At 28.4% G+C, this 11,062-nt stretch overlaps 1 protein-coding gene across 2 annotated transcripts in view; it reads left to right on the forward strand.

The window, feature by feature from the left end:
* The window catches only part of LOC106478044 (46 kDa FK506-binding nuclear protein-like), a 25,062-nt gene extending 14,357 nt beyond the window's left edge, over positions 1 to 10,705 (forward strand). The window contains exons 6-12 of one of the 2 annotated variants that reach the window (XM_013938553.2): positions 1,408 to 1,743; positions 4,618 to 4,922; positions 5,762 to 5,839; positions 6,003 to 6,107; positions 8,648 to 8,777; positions 9,307 to 9,355; positions 10,503 to 10,705. In XM_013938553.2, the coding sequence (XP_013794007.1) occupies positions 1,408 to 1,743; positions 4,618 to 4,922; positions 5,762 to 5,839; positions 6,003 to 6,107; positions 8,648 to 8,777; positions 9,307 to 9,355; positions 10,503 to 10,581 (1,082 nt within the window). In that variant the 3' untranslated portion in view covers positions 10,582 to 10,705. The remainder of the gene's footprint in view (positions 1 to 1,407; positions 1,744 to 4,617; positions 4,923 to 5,761; positions 5,840 to 6,002; positions 6,108 to 8,647; positions 8,778 to 9,306; positions 9,356 to 10,502) is intronic. The other variant, XM_013938554.2, reaches the window with a different exon arrangement.
* Positions 10,706 to 11,062: the final 357 nt, after the last annotated feature.

An 11,062-nucleotide genomic window follows, 5' to 3' on the forward strand; every position in this document is an offset into this window, starting at 1 on the left:
ATTGATGTAAAACGAATATGCATCCTCATTCATCCTGATTTTTTAAATGAAATCTACATCTTTTATCTAAAAACTAAGTGTTATGGTCTTTCTCTTATGTATTGCATTATGATGTTTTGTGAAAAATCTGTACATGATGGAGAAAAATTGATATCATTTTCAGATTCTGCATACAGGAATTACTGTAGAACATGTAAAAATTTCAAGACAATAAAACCATCGCAGGCCTGTGTAACTTGTGGAATGGTTTACCATAGAAAATGACATGTACACTTGTGTTTAGTGTTACTGGTTAATTTTATAGGTAGATGGAGGTCACTGTTATGTTTTTTTTTATATACATCCTTGATTAGCTAATTTATTTTATTGATAATTATGTGCATATAAGTTTAAAATACTTCATTCCTTAATACTTGTGAAAGTTCAGTATAAAAGAAAAATAATTATTTGATTATGTTTATAGTTTTCGTTAAAATGTGATTTAAACAGGTATAGCACATGTACATTACTTTCTGGAAATAATGTGATCAGTTCCTCCTTTTTTCCCCATCAAGGACTGTGCTGCCTGCTTCAAATTCCATCTCTTATCTTTAACCCACATTAAAACTAGAATTTTGGGAATTTTTACTTTCTAATGATATCTTTTAACTGAAAATTCTAATGTATTTCTTTAAAACAATCCTAAACACTAACATTAATGTTGCTTAACAAAATTAATATCAATGTCTTTGTGAAGTTTGAATGAAGCTTTTGAGATCTCAGAAATCTGACTAGTTTTATTTTGTAGGATAAGTTAATTTATTGTTTGGCTAACAGTGAAAAATATGGTACAAATTTTAAAGGCAAGAATGTTAAAAGATTTATTATATGTTATGGTTAATATTTAATTAATAATGTTTAGCAAAATATTATTGTTTCTATGTACAGAAATGTAATAATCAGATTTAAATTGTCTTTTAGTGGAACTATGCTTGTATTTTTAATTATTTGTTTTTTCTCTCTTTGACAAAAATGACATGTATATATTCACTTATTATAAAATCTTGCTGGTTTGTTGGCTGCTGTGATTAATAAATCTCAAGCTTCTTGAAAGTAGTAATTTTTATGTATTGGAGAAATTTAATTCAAGATTATAAGTTGATAGATTCAGTAACTGTTTGTTTGTGTGAATGGTAAAACCTATGTTGTACTCTTTTTTTTTTTTTTTTATCTCTGGTGAGCTAGATAATCTTGCATGATTTAAATGAATTAAAAGAAAAGCTTGTTTTAAGTGATAGAAAGGCAATATTACAAGTTAAATAGCCCAGCATTTAAACACATAATTTATTCCTTGTAAATAAGAACTAAAATATTCACTCAGTGTTTGTTATTTATCTTTTACTATAAAACTTTTGTTCTTTCTTTCAGAGGAACAGAATAAAAGAAAGCGTGGAGTTAAACTAGAGAAAAAAAATAAAAAACCAAAGCTGGACCAGGATGATTCATTAGTTAAGAAGAACATACAGATAGAAAAGAGGATGAAAAAACAGAATGAGCCAAGAAAATTGATGAAAGAAGACATCGAAATAATTGATACAGTCACACCTGTTAAACCTGAAAAACTAAGTTTACAAGAAGAATCAAGTGAATCAGATATAGACACAGAAGAGATGAGTGAAGATGAAGATGATGATAGCATTGAAATGGAAGAAGAAAGTTTTGAAGATGGAGAAGAAGATGAAAGTGACAGTGGAGATGAAACAGGTACATAGTATTTTCCGTAAAAATGCTTAAAAAATAAATAAAAAGAAAACATTTTAAGTTTACACTTTGATGAAAGTACTAAATAAAATGTAACCGACTGATGAGTATGAAAATTGTGCTGTGAAATTTTATTGACACAATTGTAAAACGAATTTTTTTTAATAAGGATATTGAACATAGTTTTAACTTTTTTAAAGACAAAATAGTTCATTTATCATACCTGACAGATAAGCATAATGAAAAAATATTTAGTATAAGTCACTTGACTGGATATCTTGGAAATGAAATAGGTCACTATATTTAGAAAGAGAGAACCATTAAAAGTTAGGTTGGAGTTCATTTAAACTTGTATCACATTTTTCTAGTTTCAATTTTGTGCTATATGAAAACATTATATCTGTATTTTGATGGTTATTTTAAAATTTATATTAGTTTACAATTCCAAGCTATTATGTATGCTAATTAATGTGAAAAATTCATCCACTCTTAGAGTTAATAAAGTCATTTTCAAGAAATTAACACGAATTACAGAATTTAAATATTTCAAAACGTTTATTTTATATTTTAAAAGTGTTCTATTACTTAAGGTGTTTTATTCATCCCAGTGTTTATGAAATAATTGTTCTCAGGTTCAAAAGCAAGGAAAATATAATCTGACTTTTAGAAGGTCTGTGTGTTTTCATTGTTGTGTTAAAGGTGTAAGCTTAAACAATCAGTCCACTTTAGAATATTTTCTTAAATTAAAAGCACTTTAATTTCTCATAATTAAAATATTCTTGATGTGCATGTTGTAGATATGGACGACCCAATTCGAATATAATTATTTAAAATAATTATAATATCAGAAATTGTTATCATAGATTGATTATGGAGTTGCATCCAATGTTGTTGTGTGATCTTGAATTTTTCCTCAGTTAAACAAAAAGAAATTGTAAAGATTATAACATCTAAAATGATGTTTTATTCATTGTTTACATACTTATGAGTCCTGACAAGTGTCAGATTTAGAAGAGTACGTGGTCACTTCTACTGGCACATTAACATGTTACTGAATAAAATTGTGCAACATAAGGGTTTAGTGTGGGAGAAATTAGATTGTATTAATAACTCATAAAAGATTTTAATAAATCATTTTATTATTTTCACAAATGAAAAAAAAAAAAAAGAATGTACCTGAAATAGCTTGACATGATTTTCATATTTCAAAAAACATAGTTTGCTGTCTTTCTGAATATTTTATCTAAACATTACATGAACATACATAACATCTAAATTCCAATCTTAGATCAATGCATTTATGCAACTAGGTTATGAAGAATTTTGAATACTCATTGTAAATTGTAATGTTAAAAACTTGAGTTTATTTTCAGAAATTAAAGTAGAAGATAATATCTAAATCAAGAAAAGCAAAGAGAATTCAGTTTATAATTGAATTTAAGAGGATAAACATAAATTCATCGATATATAATACTTTTATTACTGTATATTTAAGTCAAGTCCATAGTTAGACATTTTTTATCTTGCATGTATAAGTTAAGATTTAACAGTTTTTAAAGTTCCATCCCTTTTTCTTTGTTTAAAAATCTCTGTTTAGTAGGTCTTTGTAAAGCTTCAAACTTAATGTCCAAAAGAATCAAACAAGTGACATATAAAGCACACAAATACATGCAGTATGTTATAAACTTAAAGCTGATGTTAATGTTTATGTACAGATGCATTTACATTCATTTGTTATTTCCTTGTTATAGACATGTAAACACAGCTGAATTAATTAATGAAGATGAACTGAAATCTTAAATGCGTGTCAAATATATTTTGATGTATTTGCATGCTAAATTACAAAAACATCATATTTATAACAAGAACTTAATAATACTGCACACATACCTTCAAATAATAGAATATTTTTAGCTAACAGTGAATTAATTTGACCATACCAGCTAAGTTTTTGTCATTAGAAAAAAATTTAAATCCAACAAAAATTTCTAACTGTACTACCATGGATGCATCTTCAAAGTATAAAGTAATTTATGCCAATTGCGCATTTACTACTCAAGTTATACTCATTAGATTATGTTGGCTTTCTTGCCTTTCCAAGTCAGTCATCAAGGATTCATCACTAAAAAACATGGCAGGAATGGAATCTCATTCCTCATTGTACCAAAGAGAAAGCTAGATCAAATCTTATTAGTGAAGAGGTGGGGAAATTTTTGAAGCATAATGAAAATTAAAGCAATTTATATAATTTAATAATGATTATGAGTGAACACCAATGAATGTATGATGAAATTTAGTTAATTCTTTAACAAACTTAAAAGCTCAAGCTTAAAAATAAGTCTTTTAAAGAATCAAATTTAAACCTTAAATAGTACATATATGTAGGAATTGTTTTTCATAAATGGTGAAAAGTAAAAGTGAAAAAAGTATGGCATGAGCCACATAATGCTTTGGATGTTAGGAACTTGTATCTTCAAAGTAATTATTGAGTTCAAAAATATAACTTGCATACTTGTTCTTTTCTTGTTGTCCATCTTTATGGCTTAAAAGAATAACTGATATACATGAAAAGTTTGAAATTTACATTGTCTGTACTTTTTAAATAAATGAAATTTTATGTGTAGAGTTGACTTAAAGTCATATATTTAATGCAGGTGTTTTTAGTCAGTGTGTATGATCAGTGATGTTTACATACTAGAAAGATGTATCCTTCGACTAATTTTATCCATATGATCAATCTGTACATTAAGAATATCTTTGCATAAAGGGAAGAAAAAACAACAAAAAACTCCCAGTACATGGATATGGCTGTAAGAACATTTTAGTTATATCTGAAATTATCACTATATTCAACTAGCTGTCATTTCTTCGATACAGATGGAAATGACGACACAAGATTAAGTGATAAAAACAAAACCCCAAAAAACAGTTTAAAACAGAAACTTTCAAGCAGTGCCAATAAAAAAAACTTATTAACACCATCAGAGAATATTTTGAAGAATCCTTCACTTTCCAATGGGAAGAAAAAAATCCAGTTAGGCGAAAGTGATAGTAATAAATTAGTGAAATCTAGCCCCAGAAGTGAGGATCGAGCACTTTCATCCCAGAAAAGAAAAAAGAAAAATCGAAGAGAATCCTTACATAACGGGTCTAATGATGGAACAGAATTGGAACAAAAAGAGGTAAATCTACAGCCTGGAAGAATAAGTTTCTTTACATGATTTTTTTTGACATAAACTAATTGATAACGAAACATACAAAAAATAGTTCCTGAGATTGCCTGTTCTTTTTCACTATTGGCCATTACAATGAAACACTGGAAGCTATTAAAATTGAATTTATCTGAAGCAACTCTTGTTTGTTGACAAGTAATGTAATAGTGACCACTGTGAAACAGTAGGAAAAGTTGTGCAAAATTCTTTTCAAATATAAGTTTCATTTTCTGAACTATAATTTGATTTCCCTTGCACTTGCTACTAGGTAGCAGGAGTACTCAAAATTAAAAAAATTAGTATCTTATGTGAAATAGCATTTTAATGGCCTGTCCTTCTTTACTCTAGTAATAATCAAGAAATAGGAAATAGTAAGAAAATTATTCAAAGAGTGTTTATTGTGAGAAACAATTTTATTTTCTGTTATATAATTGTTACTGATGATTGTTTAGGAACTATTTTAGGGAAAATAATTTGAGAAGAATGAAACTGTTTCTTTGTTAATGTGCTATTTTGTAACCTTTCTTGTTCAAATGTTTTTTCGTGTAAACTCGTAAAATTCAAAATTCACAGTTTTATGAAACATGCATGTGTTTAAAATTTATTTTTAAATGTATATTAGTGTTTCAATTTTTAGTTTTTGGGTATGTTAAGGATTATTAAACAAAAGATTTCAACAAAGACTTATTACAATATTTTTATTTCATAAACAGTGATTAATTGTGGTAGAATTAGAACAAAGAATTTAAACCAAATAATTTCATTACTAACTTGTTTTGTTTGTTGTTGTTTTTTGCAACTATATAAAGTTGAGTAAAGATACTAAAAAATCCCCTCAGACTCAGAAAACCTTGTTTGACTCTACACCCAAGTTGGCAAGTAGCCAGGTAAGCTTTTTTTATATATATATACCATTGTAATTTCATTATTTTCATTAGTGCTCTTTATATAGAAGTGTCTGTGTAAGAACATGATTTTTTTATACAAGATGACATAATTATATTTTAAACCATGTAATGTATTAAATGGATACACATTTTTCACTTGAAGGAAGGTACAAAAACGCCCAAAAGTACAAAGAAGCACCTAGCTGGTGAAGTTGAAATTGAAGACATTAGACAAGGCAGTGGTCCACCTGCTAGAAAAGGCAAACTCGTAAGTCTTTTCTAAGCTTATGTTAGAACTTGTTAATAATAGTGATGTATTTAGTGAGTGATCAGCTTAAAGACTAACTTGACATTGTTGAGTTGTAAATGCTGTCTTAGTTGAGAAGCTGAGCTTCAGATAGAATATACTGACACAATTTCACTGTAGATTCAGCAAGTATATGAGATATTATTTTCAACATTGGTGAGAACTAATTTTGTTGGGTTTTGTATGTGAGTAATTCAGTTAGTCAGTACATTTACTCAACAGCATATGCTTGGGTGTTGATTACCTCAAGTACTATGTGCTAGGTATGATGGGTTAGACTACTGCCTCAAGCTTATCTTCCCAATTAAAAAAAAAGAGTACTAAACTCTTTCTTAACAAAGAATTTCAGTTATTAGTTTTTTAATTCTTGTGTGTTTGAATGTGTGTCAGTAGAGTATAGTGAGAAGTTTCTTCAGACATTTAAGTTTATAACAGGAGACTCAGTTTTAAATATATCCAACAAGAAGAGCATATTCTGAATAGAAGGTTTTTTGATCCTGTCTCTGCTGTTTTTGTGTTAAGTTTCACATCATTATTAGGTTACAGAACATTGTAGTACTTTAAATATCATAAACCATGATAGTGGTTCATATTAGGGATAGCAAGAAATTGAACAAAACCCTAATAGAACATCTGGGCAAAAAACATATTAAACAGTAAACACTTGTTTCAAACAACACTTTAAAACCTTTACTATTGACTGCTAAGGCTGTACACATATAAATATTCACAAAAACAGCACACATGTTAGACAAGAAAAAGAAAATTGCTCAAAATGGCCCATTTGTAATTCTTCTCATTATTATTTTCTTGCCAGCCTACAACAAAAAGGGCTTGGTATGACATCTTGTAGAATACTAAATGAGGTATTGCAAAGGTCGCAGAGGTTTTGAAATGACAATTTGTTTCTTCTGTATTTTACATAAGCTAAAAAACATCATAATTCTAGTGTAAACAATGTTATCATTATACCTTGAAGTTAATTTTCTTACAAATATATGGTGTTCTTTTAAAAAGCTTAAGTACAGGATGAAACAAGAATTACCAAATAATAAAAAATCAATACACTTATTAAATTTTATTATACACATTTGTAGAATAATTACATTAAAAGACATGAAGGTTTATTTAAAGCAGTGTTTTAGATGTATATGTTTTATGTGAAAAGGCTGCTTTTCTACTGGTCAAAAAAAAAATTTTTGCACTTAGTGGGGGTTGTCTAGGCATGTATTTGCCCATTGCTATGGATTATATATAGAGAATTTAGTTACGCAGAAACTATAAATGCTCACTATATTCTCAAACAAATTTCCAGCTGCAGCTTACATTTTATATCTCAAACTAATTGGATCAGATAGTCAATAACTACAGTAAATCATCATGAATTGTATCAGCTAGCTACTAGCTATGTTTGTCATCATTACATTGTATAAAGTTAGTTACCATATCAAGTAATCCTTTGCTCATAGTTGAGCATAAAAAAAGCCAACAAACGAGATAAATAAAAATTTGGGAATTTAGAAACCTGCAAATAGGGATTGTAAACAAAAAAAAAAAAGTAAGAAAGCAAGGCTAGAGATATTGTAGACATTATTTACTCCAACTATAAATCCGTATTTTGACTCCATGAAATGTAAATCTAGGTAACAGCATGGAGCCAAAATATACAACAGTATATACAACAAATTTCTTATTCTTTAAACTTTAGTTAAAGAGGATATCTAAAATGTACAAAGTTAGGGCCTGAGTGCCTTCTTAATTAGTTTTCCATCATATCACAGTTTCACCATATTTTTATAACAGTTTCGAGTGGCCAATATTTTATTGGTGTTGAGCTTGTACACTGAAGTAAGATACTTAAGTTTATAAGTGGAAAACAGACCTGAGAGAAAAGTAAATCACCTAATTGTTTTTAATTATTGTTAAATATACATTTCATGTTGCTATTTTGAAAGCAACAGAGAACTACATATATCATAAATAACAAAAAAGGATATTCACTTAAGTTATTTTTCTTAGATCTCAACACGATAACATAATTAAACTTTGTAAGCAAGTCTAACAGGAACCATGCAGTAACCGCATTATTCCTTTTGCGTCAAAGATCAAAGTAAAAAGTTTTCAAACGTATGTAATGTATGCAAATATAAAATGTTGGAACTGCATATATGAAAGGAACTTTACAAGGAATTTTAGAACAGAAAATAGTCATTTTACCGATTTCAGTAGAATTTAATTTGTTTCATAGGAAGTCAATAACATGTGTGTAAATACAAAGATAATGGATGCTGTTATTTTAGAAAGTATAGAAAATAAAGAATTATCGTCATCATCAGACAAAAGTTTTTTGGAAGTTAAGATTCTTTTATGTACTAGTTGAGTTAACAGAACAATATACATATTTTCATAAATAAAACAGAAAAATGTTGTAAAAATGCAGATAATATTTTTAGTAGTTTGTAAATAGCCAACTGTATTTTTATATTAATATATATCGACAGGTTCATCTGTACTATGTAGGAAAGCTGCAACACAACAATAAACAATTTGAAGCAGTGACTAAAGGAAAACCATTTTCCTTTCGAATGGGTAGGGGTGAAGTCATTAAAGGTTTGGACATAGGACTAGAAGGTGAGTGTTTTATATACGTAAAGAATATAAATAGAATTCATGGTTGAACATAAAAAGAGGTAGTTACGAAAGTAATAAATATAAATTTTGGAAAGTTTTGAAATGTTTCAGTTACCTTGAAAAGGAAGTACTTTAAAATGCTTAAAATTTATCTTACAGTGTATAACTCAAAGATAACCTGGTACTTTTAGTTTTGATTGGGCATGGTTAAGAATGAGCAGTAGCTCTGAACAGTCACTAAATGGCATAAACAGTATCATTTTAAAAGATATGAGATGTTGTTGAAATAATTAAAAGTTGTAGAAATTAAGTTCTGATGTTAAAGTAAGGTTTTTATTGTGTGTACACATCTTTAATATTATTTGAATAAGGCTATCTTGTTTGGGACACTGGAAATTGATGAAAACAAATGTAAAAGTACAAATGATATAGCTATTACAAACCCTTCCCCCTAACTCTTAAACACAATCATTGTTCAGTCTGTTCTTGATGCTTCATTTTAAGAAATAATAAATATTTGTATGTTTAGGAATGAAAGTTGGTGGCAAAAGAAGCATCTGTGTCCCACCTTCTTATGGGTAAGGAGAAAAATGTTCTCATTAAACTGTTATTTTGTACATTATAAAAGATTAGTTTTTAAAGGATGAACTACATACATAGCATTCATTTAAAAAGAATAGTGCTGAAAAAATGACTCGATTGATATCCATCAGCACATGAAAGGACTATTTGGTTTAATGTGAAAAGCCAAATCCTTTAACCCTTTATTATCTCCACTTGTATACTTATGCGTACTAGACATCATCTCCACCTGTACATTCAGGCCAATTATGGTAATGGAAAAAAAAAAACCTTCCATGGATGATAAAGGGTTAAAAGACTTTGAGATGATCTCAAACAGGTCCTATCCTGTATCGAAAGACCTTAGATTATTTAACTGTTTTCAGTTTCACAGTGGTAACAAAGATTTGAACAACACAAGTGTTTTGAGTAACGTATAGTTGCATTCTCTAGTTTTGATTAGAAGTGAAAATAAGGGATATGAATGTAGATTTTTATTCATGAAAATAATTTTTTTATCAGTAAAACATAGCTTGAGAGCTTAGGTCTGAGAATATAAAAAAATGGTGTATCTTAAAACATGCTTCCTATAAAGGTAGTACATTTTTTACTGCTATTTTAAACATGTTGAAATTTCTGTCATATAGTCTTTCTTAAATCATGGTACTGACTTGTGTAGTTTTCTATCATTAAGGGGATGTTAACACATAAAAATAGTAGTGTTTACATTTTAAAAAATGCCTTAAAACTCTTGTTTTATTTTCTACATTGCCTTTCTTCTCTGACAACTAGAATTAAATAAGTATTCTATGTGAGGGTAAATATTATTCTGAATTAATGTCCAAAAAATATGGAAGTCAGTTCGGTCATGGAGGAAAAATATAAAAGTAAATTGTATATTGACTGTTGGGTTTGGCTGCTTAAGCCTCATTGCTATAGCATTGTTGTCAACCACTAAGACATGATGAAAACTTGGGGAAGAATTCTAAGAATCTTAATAAAAATTTTTTTAAATATTTTAATCCTATTTATGTGTTATTGTTGGAAACAAAATCTTGTCTTTGGCCCATCAGACAGGGTAAAGACTATGTTCAGATGTGAGATTAATATGTTATTTCACTTTTATGTATTCAAAACTACTAAGTTAATTTTTCCACATTTCAGATATGGAAGCAAACCCATGAACTTAATACCTCCTAATAGCACTCTATGCTATGAAGTAGAACTTCGAGCAGTAAGCTAATCAAAGTTTGCAAATTATAATTCTTTCTTCCATACATTTTAAATTTATTAAGTATTAAAAAGAAGGGTGACTGTTGTATATTTTTTTCTCAGTCAAATAAAATTTTTAGTAAAAGTTGATGTCACACAAATGTGCATGAATGTCTGATTCATCAAAGATGTAAACTTTGTCATTTAACCCTTTCCATACGGGTCACAGGTGAAAGGCCATGTCATCTCGTTTGTTGACTCGCATTCAAAATTTTATTGAACTACTATTACATGAATTTGTCAAGTTTAGTATCAAACTGTAGATTATGATTAAAATTTTAGAGTTATACATTACTCAATTTGTTAATTTAAAAGTAAATATTAAATAAACACAGATAAACATCGATTTGTGTATGTCACGTGGTATATTGGATGCAGCACTGGATCAAATTAGATGTTTGTGAAGTCAAAATACCAAGTCCATAGTTTTATACGAGGTAGAAACTCAAATT

Source organism: Limulus polyphemus, unplaced genomic scaffold (assembly GCF_000517525.1).
Source record: "Limulus polyphemus unplaced genomic scaffold, Limulus_polyphemus-2.1.2 Scaffold175, whole genome shotgun sequence".
In the NCBI taxonomy this organism is placed as follows: Eukaryota; Metazoa; Arthropoda; class Merostomata; order Xiphosura; family Limulidae; genus Limulus; species Limulus polyphemus.